The following is a 23,516-nucleotide window of genomic DNA, read 5'->3' as shown; positions in this document are numbered from 1 at the left end:
TAGGTAATTAACAGAATAATGTCCCTGGTATCTTAGTGTGTGTATTAAAATAAAGGACAAAAAAATGTGTGTGTGTGTGTGTACATGTCTGTGTGTGTGTGTATATGTACACACCCATGTGCATATGTGTGTGTATATAGGTACACACACACTGTGTTGGGTCATGGTAAGTGCTGTGAAGAGAATTCACACAGGAAAGGAGGACGAAGAATGACGGTATAGTCTGTTTGGCAGTAGGTTAGAGAAAACCTTTTTGAGGAGTTCCCACATCAGAGATGAGGCTTTAATATGAAAGTGTGAGCTATGTGGATTCAGTGTAGTCCAGGCAGAGAGAACATCAGGTACCAAACCTCTTAGACAGGTGTGTTCTTAGAATGTTTGAACAGTGTCAGGGAAATCACTGTGGTTGGAAGCTAGCGGGCATGGTGGAGACTGGTAGGAGATAATGTCAGGAGAAGAAACATGAGCTATGGTAGATACATACATTTTACTTTTGGTGCTATGAGAAACTGTTTTGAGTAAATGTAAATCAGCTTAAGTCATCAGATTTGATTTACAGTTTAAAAGGATCTCTCTGACATCTATGCAGTGTATATACTGTGGTGGGTGGTTGTGGGTGGTATGAGTAGGGATAGGGTACCATTATGTGCTTCAGAGGAGAGAGGATAGTGGCTGAGACTGTTGGAAGTGCCAGAGGTACTGAGAAGTGGTAGGTTTGTACAAATATTTTGAAGATGGAGCCAAGAACATTTGCTTTCAGATTGGGTATGAGAGAAGGGAGAATCAAGTGTGATCCCAATAATTTGTCTCAAGCAGCTAGATAGATTAGGTTATCATTTACTGAGACAGAGAAAAATTAGAGAGGAGACATATAAGGGAGTTATCACAGATTTAATTTTGAACACCAGAAGTTGGAGATAACTCTTATAATCGAGTCTATTTTTGACTAAGAGATTGGATATGTGTAAGTACATGGTTGAGGTCAGAACTAGAAGTATCCATTTGAAAGGCATCAACTTAAGATGATGTTAAAGGAATGAGGCAGAATGAGATCTTCAAGAGCAGAAGTCAACAGACTTTTTTTTGTAAATGACCAGATAGTAAATGTTTGAGGCTTGGCAGGCCACATATGGTCGTGGTTGCAGCTGCTCTTCCTCATCTTCTTTCTTTTCCTTATTCCTTCTCGTTCTCCTCTTGCTCTTTCTCCTCTCTTTTCCTCTTCCCTCTTCTGTACTGCCTCATCCAGCTTTTTCCCTTCAAAAACTTAAAAAACATACTTAGCTCAAGGGCCATTGCCGTGCAGTTATATGCCAACCCCTTTTCTAGAGTGTGATTGTATGTAGGTGAGAGTAGTCCTGGGACAATAATGCTTTTAGTAAGTATTAAATTCATCCCTTAGAGGATATTGAAGAATAACAATCTGAGCTACACAAAAACCAGAGAGCCTGGTTTCCTGTAGTCAAATGAGGTACATTCTTCCATGTTACTGCTATCTTGAATGGCAACCATGGCATCACCGTACTAATAAACCTGTTAATATTTCCCACCGGTCTGTTTGTTCCTATTGTTATTTTTCATTTAAAGCTATCTTCTACATACTTTTATATTCTCACTTTTCACTGATATAACTCAAAAGCAAAACTATGTGTTCTCATTCCTGACTCAGTCTAATTGTTAGTTGTCTAATTTCTAATTCCTAGTTGGTTCTTTTCTCTTTTTTTTTAGCCTAAATTATTCAATTTATCTTCCTTTAGCTTAACAAACTAACCTAAAGTTGCTGCTTATTAATAAATTAAATTTCCCTTTCTTTTCTTTTTTTAGTTTTAAACCTTTGTGTCAAGGGCTGACTTTCAATAGATTGCAGCAAGGGAGCTGCTCAGTAAATTTCCCTTTCAATGACTATAATAGTGTAGTCCTTTGCTACCTGTCTTAAATTTCTTTGTTTCTGCTCCCTAAAATTTATGTCAAATCCCGTCCTATTCTATATCTTAAATTTTATTTGCAAATGTTTTCTCATTTACTGGAAAACTTCCGTTCTTGTTTGCCTTGCCTTTTTTCAGGTAATTCATACTGTGTTTGTAAAGTGTTTAGAAATTGAATAGTAATGGCTTGTTATTATTTCACTTGTTTTAAGTTAGAACTTAATTTTTTGCTGAAACTTAAATAGTCCAGATTTTATGACATTAACTCACCAGTGGCTGTATGCCAAAAACTTAGACCTGTTCATATGGCTTAGGGTTGCTTAGGGTTTCTTTCTGCATTGAGATTTTTGTTCTCCAAAAGAGAAGGGCCTCTCTTACTAATTTGGGTATTTTGATAATTACTTTGTTGATTATCTGTGTAGCCAGATTTAGGACAGATCATTCATTTTCATACATTCTGAAAGTATTCTATGATACTCTTCCTAAATACATATTCCCATATTTTGTCTTCGTGTATTATAGCTGATCAGGTGCAGGTTGGAAATAATTCAGTGCACGTTGCTTTATAAGAATAATGTACAGTTACATTATAGTAACACCTGCCAAGATCTGGACTCTGGTCACAATAGGGGCGATAGCATTGAGCAAGGGATTTATTTTATGTTACCATGAATTATATAAACAGTAACTTCTAAAAGATGGAGCAAGTGGAGCCTTAAAATGGTAGAGATGTTATAGAGATTTTTGCTATCATTATTTTATTATTATTATTATTAGTTTTTGTTTTTAAGTTAAAGTAGCAGTTCACTGAGGGATATCCAGGATCTAAGGAGAGATAAGGATAAAATGTTTCTAGTTGAGTGGAAGGTATGTTATTAGGGATGAGCAATTTCTGAGAGTCTAATCTCTAGCCAAACTGCACAGAAATATTTTCAATAGATTTGCATGATGTTGAGAAGATGAGGGTGTAAACCATGCTTTACCTCTGCCAAACCTAATTCTTATGTTTCTCACTACCACTCACTCTATTTCCTTTTTAAAAAAACAACTCCCTTGAACTCATTCTCTGTGCATTTCCTGCTCTTTGAAAGAACAGCTCTCAGAATATCTCCATCTCCTGTTTATCATGTCTTGAGTTTATTTCACCTTCCCTAGTATGCTTTTCCTACAGCATTAAAAAAAACTATTTCTTCTCAATAAAACTTAAAGAAAACACTGGCTCTTGGGCTATATAGGACTGTTCTTTTGAATCCAAGGAAGTTGATGTTTTCAGAATGTTAATTTTCTTGCTGATTCAAAGATAGAAAGAAGCGTGTACTCTGGTGGGAATTCTACCCCAGTAAACTGTGTGTGAGGGGATTAGGACCAAGCTCTGTTTTGTCTCCACCAAACCTAATGCATCCTCTGAAACCCCTTGTCTGCTAATCTTCACCATCACTTTATTCAGTGTTCATTGTCTCTGTTGGGTTCACCCCATTTTCTCCAAGTTTTTCTATTTCTGAATCAGCCACTCTGGTTCCCTGTGCTGTGAATTTTATTTCACCTTTTCTTTTCAGTTTTGAAGGTTATATTTATAAAGTGTTAAATATCATTGCCAATTTCTTCTCCCTGTTTCCACTGAAGCATGTTTTATGTTTTCCACCTAAACCTTGGAGGGTAAAGAAAATGTACACTTGAACTCAGTTCACACCAGGAAACTGAATTTAAAACAAAAGAATTGACTGTATGGCATTTGTGTAAAAGTCTGATTCCATCAGAAATGTATTAAGGTTCATAAGATGTGGTTATTTTTCTCATTTCTAGAAAGGAAATGGAAAGTTGATGACGTGTTAGAGAGCAGCCAGGAAAATGAAGATGACCATTTTTGGGAGCTTCTATTCCACAACAACAAAACAGTAAGTGTAGAAAATGGAGATAGAGGAAGCAAAACTTTCAATTTGGGCACAGACCCTGTTTCTTTAAGAAATTATCCCTATAAAATATGTGACTCATGTGAAGTGAATTTGAAAAATATTTCGGGCTTAATTATTAGTAAAAAGAACTGTTCCAGAAAGAAGCCTGATGAGTTTAATGTATGTGAGAAATTGCTCCTTGATATTAGGCATGAGAAAATCCCTATTGGAGAGAAGTCTTATAAATATGATCAAAAAAGGAATGCCATTAATTATCACCAGGATCTCAGTCAGCCAAGTTTTGGCCAATCTTTTGAGTATAGTAAAAATGGACAAGGCTTCCATGATGAGGCAGCATTTTTTACAAATAAGAGATCTCAGATAGGAGAGACAGTCTGTAAATATAACGAATGTGGAAGAACCTTCATTGAAAGTTTAAAGCTGAATATATCTCAAAGACCTCATTTGGAAATGGAGCCGTATGGATGCAGTATTTGCGGGAAGTCCTTCTGCATGAATTTAAGGTTTGGACATCAGAGAGCTCTTACAAAGGACAATCCTTATGAATATAATGAATATGGGGAAATCTTCTGTGACAATTCAGCTTTCATTATCCATCAGGGAGCTTACACAAGAAAGATTCTCCGTGAATATAAAGTGAGTGACAAAACCTGGGAAAAGTCAGCTCTCTTAAAACATCAAATAGTACACATGGGGGGAAAGTCTTATGATTACAATGAAAATGGGAGTAATTTCAGCAAGAAGTCACATCTTACCCAGCTTCGGAGAGCTCACACAGGAGAAAAAACCTTTGAATGTGGTGAATGTGGGAAAACCTTCTGGGAGAAGTCAAACCTCACTCAACATCAGAGAACACACACAGGAGAGAAGCCCTATGAATGTACTGAATGTGGGAAAGCCTTTTGCCAGAAACCACACCTGACCAACCATCAGCGAACACATACAGGAGAAAAACCCTATGAATGTAAGCAATGTGGAAAAACATTCTGCGTGAAGTCAAACCTCACTGAACATCAGAGAACACACACAGGGGAGAAGCCCTATGAATGTAATGCATGTGGGAAATCCTTCTGCCACAGATCAGCCCTCACTGTGCATCAGAGAACACACACAGGGGAGAAACCGTTTATATGTAATGAATGTGGAAAATCCTTCTGTGTGAAGTCAAACCTCATTGTACATCAAAGAACTCACACTGGGGAGAAACCATATAAGTGTAATGAATGTGGGAAAACCTTCTGTGAAAAATCAGCTCTCACTAAACATCAGAGGACTCACACAGGGGAGAAGCCGTATGAGTGTAATGCATGTGGGAAGACCTTTAGTCAGAGGTCAGTGCTCACCAAACATCAGAGAATTCACACGAGGGTGAAAGCTCTTTCAACATCCTGAATGTTAGAACCCTTCATACACTTGTGAAATTGGTTATACAGTTTCAAAAAAGGAGATCAGAGAAAGCCAAAGAATGTCAGAAATTTGTAGAAAATGACTTCTTGTTTGAATATGTAAAAGCTTTCAAGAAAAATTAAAACTTTTCATTAGAAAATTTGTACTGAGGGGAATTCTATTCATCTAAGTAATATGATGAAAATATTTATCTGGAATTTATGTTGTTTAGTGTTATATTCCAGACGTGATACCAAAATTTTATTGCAAATATAATGGACAATATTTATTTATACCCATATTCACAGTGGAATCTGAAGCTTATAAAAGTTGAATGACAGCAGCATTAAACATATATGTGAAGAGTCCCCGATGTTTGTAGACCTTATGTGAGTATGCAAATATAATAAATTTGAGTATGCTTGATTTGTATATTGGAACTCAACATGATCATAAGGAGAAGATACGTACCCTTAATTGAGTAACTACTATGGTATTTGTTAATATTTTCTACACTAAATACCATTGGTGTCTTTGTAGGTTGACATAATTATATATGTGTATGTACATATGTTTGTGTGTATATGTAAATATATTTCTACACACATACTTAAATATAGTGATGTGCTAGTATAACCTCATACTGACTTAAAAGTTCTGATTGTTAAATTTTAAGGAATTTTGTGAGCCAGTTATTAAAAGCAGTCATTATTTAAAATATGTAAACTTACAGTTAAAAACAAAGGTAATAAATACTCAGCACTCATCACTTCCTAATTATTTTGCTACATTTCACTATTACCTTTGCTGTTTTACTTATTTAATCTGTATGATGAAAATACTGTATAATAGTGTGCACTGCACATCTGTCTCTTCCCAGCTCCACATTCAGTGCTGTCTTGGTAGCTTGGACTTAGTGGGAGTGTTTACACCATGGAAATTGACAAATTATAAATCAGGGTTTTAATTTTCTCAGAGAACCTGCTGTCAAATATTTACAGCACATCACTGTGTATATATGAAAACGTATTTGGCAATACAAACCACATACCCCTTCTATTTCCTGACATAAATAAATGGCTATGGCCATTTACAGCTGAACCATGTCTTCAAGAAAGAAGCCAAAAATATTTCCGTGAGGTTTTTAACTACCTCTGAATCTGTCCTGCTCTAAATACTAACGGAGTCTCTTTGTAGGTTGGCCAGTATATGTTTTTAGTGAAATATTATTTCACAAAGAACTATATCACATACCTTTCCTCTGACTGTTTCCTGGCATATATGCATGAATATGGCCATTATTGAACTATCACTTCAGTAAAGAAGTTAAACAGTACTTTTCTGAGGTTTTTCAGCTACCTCTGGGTCATTCTGTAATGTAAATGCTGTTAATAAGAATGGTTTTTACATAAATTATGCAAAGGTTAACAAGCAGTAATACTGCACTCCTCAAAAAGTGGCATTATGTAATGAAAGGCCCTTTTGATATCCTTGATTTTTCATTGTGTATCTGTTTGGGCATGGTCTATGTAACACTAGTTCTGCGTATTAGTATTTTAGAGTATCTCTGCCTCCCTTGTCCTGTTGTTTCTTTTGCCCCCTTGGAACACATTGGTCAGCAGTTCTAAGAGACACTGCCCACATGATGGCCATTCCCTACTTCATCCTTGCTGAGCTAAATTTTATATTTTTGTGCATCCTTCTCCCAGATGACTTAGGTGGTAAGTCCAGATTAGTCAAAGCTAATCATGGAGGTTCCATTTTAATGATTCTGTTGGGGTGAACTTGGGAGCAATGAGATGTTTGGGAAGTATTGTGTAGTACTTCTGGGAAAGATCTCCTTGATACAACATTGTCATGACATGAGAAGAGACTCTTTCTGCTGGGCTTTTTCATGTCTGTAACATGGTATTGGCTTATCGTTTTTATCTCTGAAGGGCAGTAGCCTGAAGATAACAGTGCACAAGGTGGGAAAAGCCAGCTCAGAGGTGACGTTGCCGAGCTACTCTGCTCTCTATACCTGTTCTCTACTGGGACTTTTTATAACCCTCAATAACTGTTTTTTATTTGGTCTTAGGGCTGTCTGATACTTAGAGCTGAAGGCATTCCAGCTGACACAGAGGAATATTTTTCTAAGTGTTAATGTTCTATATGGTAATTAGGGGGAAGAATTATTTCTTTTCACAAGTTAATATAGGGATGGCTGTTTGTATCAGCCATGGTTCTTTCTGGTGGAAAACAGAATTCTCCAACTAAAAACATTTTAATGGCAGACTGATTACAGTGGTGTGGGCCAGAAACAAGGGACAGTGAAACACCCAGAGACTTGTATCAGCAGGAAGCCATTGCCATTCTGAGCCTTGAAGGGCAAGGATGGAAACAGTGTTACCAGAGCCCAGTAAGAACTGCTGTCATGAAGGAGGGGCCACCTTGTAAGAGACATCATTACTACCAGAACTGTGGTGCCAAATTGCTGGTGTCTCTCTTTGGAGAAACCAACCAGATACATCTGCTGGAGAGCCCAGGTGGGCACAGAGAAGGGTGGAGAGAGAATCTGGGAAGAGAAATGGAGAATAAGCAGCACAGTGTTATTCATTTCTGTAAATTCCTATGTAGAAGGCTCAGTGTTAGAAATAAAGTTATTCTACTAGTTGCAAGTTAAGTGTTTCTGTTTGTTCTGCTTTCCTGTTGGCATAAGTAAACTCCCTTTGGAACTACACAGGTATGTCTCTCCTTCAACATGTGTGAAGCAGACATTATATTAAATTACATTATTCATACCTCCCTGTGGTGTTTCTTATTGTATGTGGTGTAAGGTAAGCAGCTCTGTATTCTTCCAAATAAATAGCCAGTTGTCCCTGCACTGTTTGATTAATTCACCCTTTCTTGTGTTAGTTTGATACATTTTTATTATGTACTTAAATATGTGTTATGACTATTGCTTTTGACTGCTCAATGCAACTTTTCTGCATTCTTCTAGTAATAGAACATGTCATTGTGATCACGGAGTGGCATTTACCCCAATCCTGGCTCTGCAGAGTACTGTGTCTTCATGTCCTCCACATTTGTATTGATCCAGAAATGATAGTTTGTTGTAAAATAGGCCAGTGACAAGCCCTCCTAGAATATTTTTATTGGGAGGTCACTGTAGACCAGAGAGTTTGTGTCCTTATTGCTTCCAGCAGTCATATTGAGAAAATACATTTGCTCTGTAATCTATTGAAAGTCAGTCCGCAACACAAAAATGAAAAAAGAAAAGAAGATGGCTATGATAAGCGCCATAAAGAAAAATCAAAATAGGAAAAGTTGTCAGATACAAGGTTTGATTTTAGATAGGATGGAGAGGAAAAGACCTCACTGAGCAGGCTACATTGAGGGAGGAGTGATGTGGATAATATCTCGAAGAAGAGTGTGTGTTCACATGTGTGTATCTAACACATGCATGTAAACCAACAAAAGATTCTGTTTCGTGAGACCCTTACCCTAATTACCTGTAATGTACTTTGATATTTTCTCTTATACTGCATTCTATTAAAAGAAATACTTTTTCTCATACACTAGACTGATCTCACAATGAACAGTTTATCCCCCAGTGCACTCATGTATAAACCCGGATGAGAATTGCTCAGTCATAGATTTGTGATTTCTGAAATGACTAATCACTCCCAGTCCCTGGAAATAGTTTTCTGGTAAACTCCTAAGAGCCTGTTTTTGGAATTGGGCCTACTTTCCGTCTTGAAATTGCCCTCCTCTGGTCTAGTGGGCCCTGTCACTTCACACCCTACCTGTATTTAGCAGGGAAATGTGGAACTATTGCTTCTGGGAGGGTTCAGCCCTTGGGTATCCTTGATGCCTTCAACCCCTACCCCTGTTTGCTTCTGGCAACCAGAGACTGTGGCTGTGACTGCCCTGGATCCTTTCATCATATCTCTCCTTTTCTGAGGAAGACTTACCTATTCCCATTCCTATTTTTCCACTGAATCTTCATCTCTCGTCCAGTGACTGGACACTGCACACTCAGCCTCCTCCCTTTATCTGAGGAACTCCAACTCCCTTTTCCCAACCTACCACTCTTCTCAGATCTTGCATTCCCAGGCTTCTCTTTCAGACGGCAAAGAACCAATGTCTCTCCTAGACAGCACTTATGAAGAGAAAGGTCTCAGATACTTTGGTAGGTGAGAACTGATGACTAATATAAAGCTATCCCATGTTTGGAGTCCATACTTTGGTATGGCCAATACTCTCTGTTATTGGTTTCTTTGTCTACAGAATGGGGTAGTTATCCTCTCTACAAAAGTGGGCCTTACCGGTAAGCCTGCTTTCAGTAACAGCCAAAAATTCTCCCTTTACTGATCCCCTAAAGGAGGCTCAAGACCTCAGAAAAGAAGAGTTCAGAATTTCTTCAACTCAGACCCCTAGTAAAGGCTTGCCCTATTCTTGTGGATCTCTGATAACATCCCTTAAAACAGAAAACGAACTTGGAGAAGCTTGGCAGCCATGACTGGTGCCCATGACATAGTGAGACTTCCTTAGCTTTCTCAGGCCTAGATTCCCCTATGCTGATGTCTGCACCAGCTGCCATTACTGAGAGAATAAGTCTTCTTTGGCATTTGACAGATGAGTTCTCTTCAACCCACCTCACCCACATATTGGGTCACTTCCCTAAAGTAACTTGGTTTTTAGTTCTGTCTGGGCCTTTTTCCATGCACTGTAACCAATATATATGTGCCTGTAGAGAATTTATAATACACTGGAGTTTTATGGGCATTTGAGTATTACAAATCAAGAAATATGGTCAGAATATTAATCAAATGCTAGAATATGTACAAAATCATAAGAGATTTGTTGCCTGGAATTAGATCCAGGCATAGCCGGAGAGTTTTAAGTTGTATTTTTAATTGCTTCTAAAGAGAGATAAATAGTAGCATCAGCTCATCCACAGGAAATTAACTGTAGATGAATTGATACTACTATTACGTATGGTTTTTAGTTTTCTCAGATGATTTGGTGATTTGTACAGACATTTTTGTGACGTTATTACAGTTAAAAATATTTTAAAGTTCCTATAGAAAAGTTACCTAAGTTTTCAAACTGGTAATGTTAGTGGTAGTGATGAAAAACGTACCTGAACGTCAATAACTTTAGAAGAACAGTCAGATGCTATCAAAGGCTGTGAAAAACTTTAACCATGAAACAACATGGAGTTAGTTTAGTAGGTAATGATGAGGAAATAATACTCAGAAAATAGACATTAAAATCACTGACATGACTTTACCACAGAAGTCATACGGTTACACTCTCTGAAAATGTGTTTTTCCACTTATTTATATGAGAAAATTAGTGGGGAAAATAGTACTTTCTGTTATCTGTGTGTCGTGATAGTTTTATCAGGGACTTTTGGTTTATATTACTTCTTATATTTCAGTGTCCTTTTAGGATACACACACACACTTACACAATGGAAATACAATATATATGGTGAACTCATTTACAATACGCGATTACCAGTTTTCCATGTTAGTTTTTCTACCCTTACCTGATCATTTTTACGACTACTTAAAATTTCTCTGCTGGATCAACAATATTTTATCTACATCCTATCAATGGCTCACTTTTAGGTAGCTTCCCATATTTTTACTCTTACAAATGAACATTATGGAGGAACACCTTTGAGCATATACCTTTCTACACTTGTCCAAGTTTTCTCTCTCTCTCCCCCCCCTTTTTTTTTTCACCTGCAGACACAGGGCAACCAAGTTGTCGTCTTCAAATTAATTTCTCAGAGTCTACTCTCTGGATAATAGGGGTGAGTTTATTTTCAGTTCTAATGAAACTGACTCCAGGAGGTCTGTATGGATTTCATTCCCATTCAAAGTTTGGAAATGTGACGGCTGGGTGGGGTGGCTCATGCCTCTAATCCCAGCACTTTGGGAGGCCGAGGTGGGAAGAATGCTTGAGCCTAGTAGTTCAGGACCAGCCTGGGCAATATGGTGAAACCCTGTCTCTACAGAAAATACAAAAACTTAGCCGGGTGTGGTGGTGCACACTCATAATCTCAGTTAACTTTGGAGGCTGAGGTGGGAGAATCACCTAAGCCTGGGAAGTTTAGGCTGCAGTGAGCTATGATTGTGTCACTGCACTCTAGCCTAGGTGACAGAGTAAGTGCCTGTCTCAAAAACAAAAAATTTGGAAATGTGCGCCCACCATTGTCACAGTGGGTGCTGTTCTTTTTTTTTGTTAAAAAATTCCAACCTTACTAATATAACATGATAAAATATTTCTTAAACATTTTCGTTTCTAAATTTTCTACAGACATTGAACAATTTAAAAATAATTACCCCTCACTTTCTTAATGTTGGCTTATATCACTAGGCTCACTTTAATTGAGGTGCTCATCATTTTATAATAGCTAGTCATGGAAGATTATTAAGATATTTTCTTGGTTCATGTGCTCTTACAAATCTAAGTACATAGTTTACCTTTTTACAGGAACAATGGAAACTATTGCTTTTTTCACTTTATGAACAATGTATCAACAGGATAGTCTTTCTCATTTCTGGGAGATATACTTTAACATTTGTCTATGGGAATATTTTTTTTTAAGTTTTCAAATTACTTCAAGCTTTTAAGTAATTTTGGCTGGGTGCGGTGGCTCACGTCTGTAATCCCAGCACTTTGGGAGGCCAAGGCAGGCAGATCACGAGGTCAGGAGATCGAGACCATCCTGGCTAACATGGTGAAACCCCGTCTCTACTAAAAAAAAAAAAAAAAAAAAATCAGCCGGGTGTGGTGGTGGGCACCTATAGTCCCAGCTACTCAGGAGGCTGAGGCAGGAGGATGGTGTGAACCGGAGAGGTGGAGCTTGCGGTGAGCCGAGATCGCGCCACTCCACTCCAGCCTGGGCTACAGAGGGAGACTCCGTCTCAAAAAAAAAAAAAAAAAAAAAAAACTTTAAAATAATTTTTTGCCTCTGCAATTGGTATGCAGTCTTAACATTAAGATTATAAATGCTCATTATAATTTTTAAATGCTTTGGTAGTTTAAATTTTATATTTCCATATCAAGTATATTTATTATGTGAGGTAAACATTTACACGTACCATGTGATCTACAGAGAGAACCACTTACCCCAACACCATTTATTAAATAGACCTATTTCTCTCTACTTTGAAATGTCACTGTGATGGTTAATTTTATATGTCAACTTGACTGGGTCATGGGGTGCCCAGATGCTTGGTCTAACATTCTTCTCGGTATATCTGTGAGGGGGTATTGGATGAGATTAACATTTAAATCAGTAGACTTAAGTAAAGCAGATGAGAGTGGGTGGGACTCATCCAACTGATTGAAGGCCTGAATAGAACAAAAATGCCAACACTCGTGAGTAAGAATTCCTACCAGTGACCTTCAAACTGGATATCAGCTTTTTCCTGCCTTTAGACTCAATTGAAACATTAGCTTTTCCTGGGTCTCGAGCCTTCAGCCTGGAATAACACTCTCAGTCCTCCTGGGCCCCGAGTTTGCTAACTCAACCTGCAGATCTTGGGACTTGCTAGCCTCCATAATCAGGTGAGCCAATTCCTTATCATAAAGCTCTTTCTATGTATACATCTTCTTATTGGTTCCATTTTTCTGGAAAACTGACATAGCCACCATTATCATATACTGAATTCTTACATCATCTTAGGCCTTTACATATTTTTTTTCAGACTCTAAAATACTTAGTTTATTCTAGCCATTAAAGATGCATCTTTGCCCTGGTATGGTGGCTCACGTCTGTAATCCTAGCAATTTGGGAGGCCGAGGTGGGTGGATCACCTTAGGTCAGGAGTTCAAGACCAGCCTGGCCAACATGGTGAAACCTTCTCTCTACTAAAAATACAAAAATTAGCCAGGCATGGTGGCATGTGCCTGTAGCCCTAGGTACTCAGGAGGCTAAGACACAAGAATCGCTTGAACCCAGGAGATGGAGGTTGCAGTGAGCCGAGATCGTGCCTCTGCACTCCAGCCTGGGTGACAGAGCGAGATTCTGTCTCAAAAAACAACCAAAAAATAAATAGATAAAGACACATCTCTAGTCAAGCTTTAGTCTGTATCTTCACAAAATTCTTGACCCCCCTCATTATTTCACATAAAATTTACATTTGTTCTAGCTGCAGTACAGAAGATTTGAAAATACAGAATGTTGAGAATTTGTTTGGAATGTTGTGACATAATACGTTTCTTTTTTTGTTAAAAAAAAATGATTAGTTCCTGTTGTTATTTGCTTTTTTTTTTTTTTTGGAGACGGAGTCTCGCTCTGTCACCAGGCTGGAGGGCAGTGGCGCAATCTCGGATCACTGCAACCTCCGCCTCCCAGGTTCAAGCAATTCTTCTGCCTCAGCCTCCCGAGCAGCTGGGACTACAGGCACGTGCCACCATGACCAGCTAATTTTTGTATTTTTAGTAGAGACAGGGCTTTACCATGTTGGCCAGGATGGTCTTGATCCCTTGACCTCGTGATTGGCCCACCTCGGCCTCCCAAAGTGCTGGGATTACAGGTGTGAGCCACCGTGCCCAGCCACTGTTTGCATTTTTTAAGCTGTCATTCAATAAACTTATAGTTTCCTTCACATAGCCTGCACATTTAATTCTGTATGTTTTTTAGAACATGTAAACATCTTGACCAAGTTTTATAGTTTCCTTCACATAGACCGCACATTTATTTAATTCTAGGTATTTTTTAGAACATGTAAACATCTTGATCAGGCTTGTCTAACCTGTGGCCCATGGGCTGCATGTTGCCCAGGATGACTTTGAATGCAGCCCAACACAAATTTGTAAATTTTCTTAAAACATTGTGAGCTTTTTTTGTGTTATTTTTATTTTTTTTAGCTCATCACCTATCGTTAGTGTTAATGTACTTTATATGTGGCCAAAGACATTTCTTCCTTCCATTGTGGCCCACGGAAGACAAAAGATTGGACACCCCTGATCAAGATTGGACACCCCGATCTTGACTATATTATTATAATGAATATAACAGAGACATTTTATTAATATGTATCTAATATATATTTACCACTGAAGATTCTCATGGTACACAGTTCAGTGAAGAGATTATCACAAAGCATCATGCCCTTTGTAGAAATGTCAGACTTTGCACTTCAAATGAACTGAGAGGATGAATCATTTCTTTTAGATTGTTTTCTGAATTTTTTTTCATTTTTGTTTAATATATATATAGTTTTTCCAAGTTGATGTATTTTGCAACCTGGGAAAACAGTCATGGAGATGACACTTTAATTGTTGTTCTCGTTTTCAGCTTTATTTAAATGTTTTTTTCTGTGTTCACAAGTGAAATTGATACGCAGTTTGTGGTAGCTTTCTATGTAGACAAGGCTGTTATTTAAGACCATTCCAGACCATGTCCTTTGTGACTGTGAAGGGGCAAGGCCTCCAGGGAGAGATTAATTTGAGCAGCACCAACTTATTACAACTTTTGGAATGATTGCTACCGAGTGTCTACAGTGGCTCATGGGACACTAAATTCAGCAATGTGATGAGCTGGGCCTCTGACGACACCGGGAGGGGAAGGCATAGCCCCTTATGGGGGGCTTATGTTGTCTCTAGCCTCTGAGGGAGCTGATTGCTGAGGCTCCAGTCTTTAGCCTTTATCCTTTGGAAAACTGGTTCTGGGCGTAGAACTGGTTCTGGGCAGAGAACTGGAGAGGTAGTTTGTGCACTTTGGAATTGGAATTGGTTTGAGGGGAGTTCAGTGGTATTTGGTAGTTACAGAGAAAAGAAGGTGAGATTAGCTTATAGTAGATGGGATCCAAAACTCCAAATGACTGTCATTGGAATCCATTAGCGTCTTGTGTTTTCAAGCCTGTCCTGGATGTAGGTAAAGGCCTTTGAGGATAGGCTGTGCTCCAGGGTCAGGGTTGAAGAGGGAGTAAGGGTAGGGACTGGGACTGAGCAGTGGGTTGGCTGTGGTTGCCTTTGTTGCTTTCTTTGAGGAAAGCTCCCTGTGTAAGTGGCCAGGTATGTTCAGTAAAATGTGCAGGCCTTAATTCCAGAAGAACTGACCCTCTGCAGCTGTCTGTACTATGGAGTGAGGCTCTTGAATGTGATTGAAGAGTTGTTAAAGGCCGTCTAGTAAGAGCTGGACTGAGGGGTGTGAGCGGTCCATAGTAAAGCACACTGTTCAAGAGCATGGACTTTGGAGTCAGTGAGGCCTGCATATACATCCACCACACTTAACAAATATGTGACTGGACAGGTAATTTAACTACTGAAAACCTCAGTTTCTTCCTCTCTAAATGCGAATGGCAGTAGTACCTACTTTGTGGGGTTATTCTGAGAGTTAAATAAGAACCAAGGAAATCCTAAATATATTCATCCAACCGATAGGTATGTCATTTTTGTAGTTGCTTAGGAGTTATTTCTAGATGAAACAGACAAAACTCTGTGCTTTTATAGAACTTATTTTCTAGTGGGGCAATAAATATAAAAAGTTACCATGACTTCCACAATGGCAGCATGAGGACCTCTGTAGACCTACTTCTCAGTGAAGTGAGCATAACTGATTAAAATTATGTAGGTCTTTGGGATCCCAGAGCACCTTTAGTCCCGGGAGACGCTCTGCCAGCCAGAAATGATGGAAGAATTGCATAGCCTGGACCCACGACGGCAGGAATTATTGGAGGCCAGGTTTACTAGAGTAGGTATTAGTAAGGAAAACTAGAAGAGGAAAAAACAATAAATATGCAAGAAGAAATAAATACATGCAAAACAGAATGGGAAATATTCAAGAGTTGGAAAATCAGGAAACAAAAGGCAAAATGAAGGACAGTACATCAGATTTAACAAAAGGGACCACTTAATAGTGAGTCTTCCAAACAGAGCTTGTGCAGCATGGGATCCTTGAGTGATAAAGAAGTAGAGACTCCCGAGAAAAAGCAGAATGACCAGCGAAAGTGGGAAAGAAAAGCCGAACCACATGAAACTAGCCAAGGGAAAGGCACTGCTGGGGGACGTAAAATTAGTGATTACTTTGAGTTTGCTGGGGGAAGCGGGCCAGGGACCAGCCCTGGCAGAAGTGTTGCACCAGTTGCACGATCCTCACCACAACATTCCTTATCCAATCCCTTACTGTGACAAGTAGAACAGCCCCTCTGTGGTTTAGATGGCAGCACTGCAAAGGAGGCAACGGAGGAGCAGTCTGCTCTGCCAACAGCCTCATGTCAGCAATGCTAACAAAACCTCGGCTTGACCCAGAGCAGCTGGCACAAAGGGGAGCTGGCCTCTGCTTCACTTCTGTTTCAGCTCAGCAAAACAGTCCCTCATCTATGGGATCTGGCAACACAGAGCATTTCTGCAGCTCCCAAAAACAGATCTCCATCTGGCACAGACAGACCCAGTCTGACCTCACAATAGAAAAAATGTCTGCACTAGAAAACAGTAAGAATTCTGACTTAAGGAGGGAAGAATAGATGATTTATTAAGAGCCAACTGTGATTTGACACAGCAGACTGATGAACAGCAAAAGATGCTACAGAGATACAAGGATGATTAAATAGATGTGTGACAATGAGCAAGAAAGTCCTCATAGAAAAGTCTAAAAGAGAAGATGGCATGTAGAGATAAGAGCATGCAAGACCGCTTGAGATGGGGCCACTTTACTACTGTCCGACATGGGGCCTCGTTTACTGAACAATGGGCAGATGGTTATGCTTTTCAGAATCTTATCAAGCATCAGAAAAGGATAAATTCACAGAGGGAAGAGATAGACAACGGAAAATGTTAGCAAAGCGGAAACCTCCTGCCATGGGTCAGGACCCTCCTGCAACCAGTGAGCAGAAACAGCGGAAAAGCAAGACCAATGGAGCTGAAAATAAAATGTTAACATTAGCAGAATACCATGAACAAGAAGAAATCTTCAAACTCCGGTTAGGTCATCTTAAAAAGGAGGAAGCAGAGATCCAGGCAGAGCTGGAAAGGCTAGAAAGGGTTAGAAATCTACGTATCGGGGAACTAAAAGGGATACATAATGAAGATAACTCACAATTTAAAGATCATCCAACGCTAAATGACAGATATTTGTTGTTACATCTTTTGGATAGAGGAGGTTTCAGTAAAGTTTACAAGGCATTTGAACTAACAGAGCAAAGATACGTAGCTGTGAAAATTCACCAGTTAAATAAAAACTGGAGAGATGAGAAAAAGGAGAATTACCACAAGCATGCCTGTAGGGAATACTGGATTCATAAAGAACTGGATCATCCCAGAATAATTAAGCTGTATGATTACTTTTCACTGGATACTGACTCATTTTGTACAGTGTTAGAATACTGTGAGGGAAATGATCTAAACTTCTATCTGAAACAGCACAAATTAATGTCAGAGAAAGAGGCCTGGTCCATTATCATGTAGACTGTAAATGCTTTAAAGTACTTAAATAAAATAAAACCTCCCATCATACACTATGACCTCAAACCAGGGAATATTCTTTTAGTAAATGGTACAGTGTGTGGAGAGATAAAAATTACAGAGCTTGGTCTTTCGAAGATCATGGATGATGATAGCTACAATTCAGTGGGTGGCATGGAGTTGACATCACAAGGTGCTGGCACTTATTGCAATTTACCACCAGAGTTTTGTGGTTGAGAAAGAACCACCAAAGATCTCAAATAAAATTGTTGTGTGGTGGGTGGGTGTGATCTTCTATCAGTGTCTTTCTGGAGGGAAGCCTTTTGGCTATAACCAGTCTCAGCAAGACATCCTACAAGAGAATACTATTCTTAAAGCTGCTGAAGTGCAGTTCCCACCAAAATGAGTAGTAACACCTGAAGCAAAGGCGTTTATTCGACGATGTTTGGCCTACCGAAAGGAGGACTGCATTGATGCCCAGCAACTGGCCTGTGACCCGCTACTTGCTGCATCATATCCAAAAATTGGTCTTTGTGAGTAGCCCTGCTGGGGCTGCTATTGCTCAACCTTTGGAGTGTCCAACAGCTGTTCTTCGAATTGAGACTGACTCCAAGGCCACAAACTGTTCAACACACACAAAGTGGACAAAGAGCATTTAGCAGCAGGTTTGGAACGTAGAGAATCTGAATGGATCTGATGAAACCTGAACCAGGTGCTTATTTTGTTGCTTTTTTCCCATCCACTGAGCATGACAGCATGGATTCTCTTTAAGGAGAAACCATGGGCAGCTCCAGCCAGGCCTCATAGGAAAAGGCCCGGCATGAGGTTCTGGCGTCAATGGCCACTGTGTATGGCTGCTCTGAGTGAGGAAAAAACTAAAAAGAAAAACTGGTTCCATGTACTGTGAACTTGAAAACATGCAGACTCACGGGGGTTCCTGATGCAATGCTTCAGATGAAGATTGTGGACTTGAAAATACAGACTAGAAGGCCGGGCACAGTGGCTCTCAGCACTTTGGGAGGCCAAGGAAGGTGGATCACAAGGTCAGGAGATCGAGACCATCCTGGCTAACACGGTGAAACCCCGTCTCTACTAAAAATACAAAAAAATTAGCCAGGCTTGGTGGTGGGCGCCTATAGTCCCAGCTACTTGGGAGACTGAGGCAGGAGAATGTCGTGAACCTGAGAGCGGAGCTTGCAGTGAGCCGAGATCATGCCACTGCACTCCAGCCTGGGCGACAGAGTGACACTCCGTCTCAAAAATAAATATATAAATAAATAATAAATAAAAAAGAAAATACAGACTAGGCTAGTCCAGTGTCTATATTTAGACTTGTTCTTTTAATAAAGTTTAGGTAACATCTTCTAAAAAGTTTGTAGCACAAAGGCTCAGCTGGGGATGGTGTTTGACTTCGGGGGGAAAAATGCTGTTGCCTATTAAAGACACTAGAGTTAGTGTTTTATCCCTAAATAATTTCAATTTTTAAAAACATGCAGCTTCCCTCTCCCCTTTTTTATATTTGAAAGAATTCATTTGGTTGTAAAGTGAAACCCATATTAGCAAGTACGTGGCAATGTTCATTCCAATCAGATGCAGCTTTCTCCTCTCTCTGGTCTCCTGTTTGCAATTGCTTCCCTCCTCAGTAGGGAAAAAATTGAGTGGGAGTACTGAGATGTGTGGGTTTTTGTCATTGGACAAAGAATGAGGTTAGAAGACTGCGGCTTGGAGTCTCTCTAGGTTTTCAACTATTTCTTCACAATTTGAATACCTGATGGTTGTCCCTTTTAATTTATTTGAAGTGCTATTTTTTTAAAAAAATAAAGGTTCATCCATGCAAAAAAAAAATTATATAGGTCTTTGGAAGTGGTTCTTAGGGCATACAGCAACTAAGCACTACTTATTCAAGAAAAATCTACTAAAAGTCATTAGGAACAGTGAGAGTCTGTGGTATTTGAACCACAATCAGTGCCCTCCCGTCTTCCTCCCAGGTCAATATGACAAACTCTTAAGTGGGTGCAGCCAAGAAAACAGAGCTCCCTTGCCTCCCAGCTCCCATTTGAGGGCAGTGGCATCTACATGGGAGGGGCAGGCTGCTAGTATTTCTCATACATCTCCTGCAAGTTGTTTAAGAGGCTAAATTGCAGGTTAGTACAGCTGAGGAGAAATCCCGGACTCCCTTCCACCCAGACCCCATTCACATGACACAGGCTCTATCTCAGGCATGGTGTCCTGAGAATATAGGGGCCCAGTTACCCTTACTTTGACTTAGTAGTGTGGAGGTTCCAAGCCAGAAGAGGAAAGCCTAGAAGACCAGCACCCTCCTACCCTCCCTACCCAGCACCCTTCTCCTAAAACACGGTTCCTAGAAATAATCATTCCACTCTCTCCACCTTAGCCTCTGGGGCATGGCTCAGAGATTTCACCAAGTGGGGAAAACAATTCATAAAATCAAGAGGTCAAAAGCTCTGCTAATGAACTGACCTTATTTGAATGAGTGTACAGGAAAGGTCAAATCTAAGGGTACTCAAAAACGAGATTTTGATGAAAAACAAGAAGAAGCTGACAGCTTCAATGAGAATTCCAAGCTAAACATAGGCCACGTGTTTACCAGAGGTGAACCAACGAAAGAGACAACTAATAATAGGCCCCCCTTGTGTCAGAACAAACCTCCAGTACTGACCTCAGAAGCTGTTCCTGTAGGAAGGCTTGTATGGCAAATTGTGGTTACGTGTGGTTAATTTTAGCTCTGAGCGTGGTAGTGGCTACCCATCACCCGTGCCAGCAGCTTTGTATGTGTTCCTGAAGCAGCTTACTGAAGCCAGGATAGGCATTAAGGACCCTGTCCTGCAAATATTGGGGAACTGTGCTCTAGTCACTGATTGCTCCTTCTGATCGTGGAGGTGCAGACACGGAGGTGTAAACACAGAGGTGAGCGGCTATTGTAACTCATTGCCATTGTTGCAAGTCCTTCCCCTTATTCACTGGAGAGATGCTCTTTTGATTTAATGAATTGCTTCCCCCCTGGCCCTCATCCCCCCTTCCTTGGCAAAATTTCTGAGCCATTCCCAGAGCCTAGGGTGGAGAAAGTGAAATGGTTCTTTCTAGCACCCATGTTTTAGATGAAGTAAATTCCTGAGGATTTAAAGACTTCGTGCTTTCCCCTTCATTTCTCTCTCTCTCTCTGTCTCTTTTTTTTTTTTTCCATTATCGGAACCAGAAATGTAAGGACTGGGACCTTTAGCAACCACGTATACAGAGGAATTTAGAAAGTTGCCACGCATGCCCAGGAAAAGGTCCAGGCTCAGAAGCGACCTCAGAAGAGCTTAAGTTTACATCTCAGTCTAATCTTTCATATGCAGACACCCTGTAACTATTTTTTAAAAATAAATGAATGAGAACAAAAAGCCTAGCAAACCTTGGGTAATGGGGCGAATCTGATCTCCAGAGATACCACACCATAAATTTCAAATGTCCAGTTTTCAACAACAACAAAAAAATCACAAGATGAACAAAGAAACAAGAAAGTATGACTAATTGAAAGCAAAAAAGAAAAGAAACTGTCCCTGAAAAAGACCAGATTGTGGGCTTACCAGACAAATTAAAACACTGTCTTAAAGATGTTTAAAAAGCTAAAAGATAATGTGGACAAAGTCAAGAAAACTATAAACAAAATGGAAACATCAATAAAGATAGAGAAAACAAATTCTGGAGCTGAAAAGTACAACAACTTTGCTAGAGGGATTTAAAAGCATATTTGAGCAAGCAGAAGAATGAGTGAATTTGAAGATAGGGTCATTGAAATCAAATTTAAGGAAAGAAATAAAAAAGACTGAAGCTGAGCGTGGTGGCTTATGACTATAATCCCAGCACTTTGGGAGGCTGAGGCAGGTAGATCACCTGAGGTTAGGAGTTTGAGACTAGCCTGGCCAACATGGTGAAACTGTCTCTACTAAAAGTACAAAAATTAGCCATGCATGGTGGCGTGTGCCTGTAATCCCAGCTATTTGGGAGGCTGAGGCAGGAGAATCGCTTGAACCCAGGAGGCAGAGGTTGCAGTGAGCCAAGATGATGCCACTGCACTGCAGCCTGGGGTACAGAACGAGACTCCATCTCAAAAAAAAAGTCTGAAAAAAAAAAAATAAAGAAAGCCTAAGAGACATGTGGGACACCATCAAGTGGATGAATATATGCATTGTTCGGAGTGCCAGATAGAGAAAGCATAGAGATAATTTGGAGAAATAATTGGTGAAACATTTTAAAATTTGATGAAATATATAAATATAAACCTAGAAGAAACACAATAAACTTCAAGTAAGATAAAATCAAAGAGGCCCCACACTGAGGCACATTATAATCAAACTGTCAAAGGCCAAAGACAAAGTTTTAGAGCAGCAAGAAAGAAGCAGCTTATACATAACATACATACATACAAGCCGTTCTCAATAAAGTTATTAGCAGATTTCTTATCAGATCATGGAGGCCAGAAGGCAGTGGGTTGAAATGTTCAAAATGCTGAAGGGAAAAACAAATCTGTCAGCAAACCTGTATTTGGTAAAATTTTCTGTCAAAAGTGAGGCTGAAATTAAGTCACTCCTGGATAAACAAGAGCTGAGGGAGTCTGATAGCAGTAGACCTGCCCTGCAAGAAAGCTGAAAAGAGTCCTTTAGGTTGAAATGAAAGGACACTAGACAGAAACTAATGCCATAAAAGAAATGAAGATATCTGATAAAGGTAAATGCACAGGGAGTTATGATACAAAGATGTATTACTGTAACTTTGGTTAGTAATTCCACTTTTTGATTTTTACATGATTTAAGAGACTAATGCGTAAAAAGGTTTTGTGTCTCTGGACACAATGTATAAAGAAGTCATTTTTTGACATCAATAACTTAAAAAGTGGTGGGGACAGTGCTGTGTAGGAGCGGAGTTTTTTGTATGTTATTGAGGTTAAGCTAGTATAAATTTAATTTATAGTGTTATGACTTTAGGATGTTAAATGTAACAAAACAGCTGTAGAGAACACATAAAAAGAAATGAGAAGGGAATTAAAAGATTTTACTAGCAAAAATCTACTAAAAAGAAAAGAACTGTAATTCAGGAAATGAGGGACAAAAATGCTGTAAGACATAGAAAACAAAAGCGCAATGATAGATGTAGATCCTTCATTTTTGGTTATTACTTTAAATGTAAATGGTTTAATTCTTCTATCAAAATCAGAATGGATTAAATAAAACCAAATGTGATTGAACAGTACTGTCTACAAGAGACTCAGGTTCTAATCTGTGTCTGAAGACACTAATGGGTTAAAAGTGAAAGAATGAAAAGAGATATCCCATGCAAGTTGTAAAAAGAGCAGGAGTGAGTGCAGTTGATCCTTGAACAATTGGTGGTGGGTTAGGGGCACTGACCCCCAACACAGAAACACACACAAACACATGCACACGCAGATAACTTTGGCCTCCCCCAAAATGTAACTACTAGTGGCATACTATTGACCAGAAGACTTACCAATAACATAAACAGCTGATTAACATGTATTATGTATATGTATTATATACTATATTCTTACAACAAAGTAAGCTAAAGAAAAAAATCGTAAGGAAGATAAAAATGTTTATTCATTAAGTGGAAGTGGATCATCATTAAGGTCTTCATCCTCATTGTCATCACATTGAATAGGCTGATGAGGAGGAGGGAGAGGAGGAGTCAGTCTTGCTTTCTCAGGGGTGGCAGAGGCAGAAGTGGAGGAGATGGAAGGGAGGCAGGAGAGGCAAACACACGTGGTATAACTTTCCAGAACTACATCATAATTTCTGTCTGATGCTTTTTGCTTTTCTAAAAAGGTATCTATACAGTAACAGTCCTATTGTTTGTTTTGATTTCA

General features: G+C 39.3%; 1 protein-coding gene and 1 pseudogene across 17 annotated transcripts in view; both read left to right on the top strand.

Moving 5' to 3' along the window:
- Positions 1-23,516, top strand: part of ZNF248 (zinc finger protein 248) — a 59,562-nt gene that overhangs the window by 21,304 nt on the left and 14,742 nt on the right. For 7 of the 17 annotated variants that reach the window (XM_034930309.3, XM_003814776.7, XM_063607349.1 and 4 more), the window contains one exon: positions 3,726-8,084. In XM_034930309.3, coding sequence (XP_034786200.1) covers positions 3,726-5,227 — 1,502 coding nt within the window. In that variant the 3' untranslated portion in view covers positions 5,228-8,084. Of the gene's footprint in view, positions 1-3,725; positions 8,085-10,962; positions 23,512-23,516 lie in introns of those variants that run through there. The other 10 variants (XM_057298850.1, XM_024930446.4, XM_008967561.6 and 7 more) reach the window with 4 other exon arrangements.
- On the top strand, positions 16,368-23,510 carry LOC129393196 (serine/threonine-protein kinase tousled-like 2; annotated as a pseudogene).

The sequence above is a fragment of the Pan paniscus genome, chromosome 8 (assembly GCF_029289425.2).
Source record: "Pan paniscus chromosome 8, NHGRI_mPanPan1-v2.0_pri, whole genome shotgun sequence".
Classification (NCBI taxonomy): Eukaryota; Metazoa; Chordata; class Mammalia; order Primates; family Hominidae; genus Pan; species Pan paniscus.
This window is presented reverse-complemented; position numbering and strand designations above follow the sequence as displayed.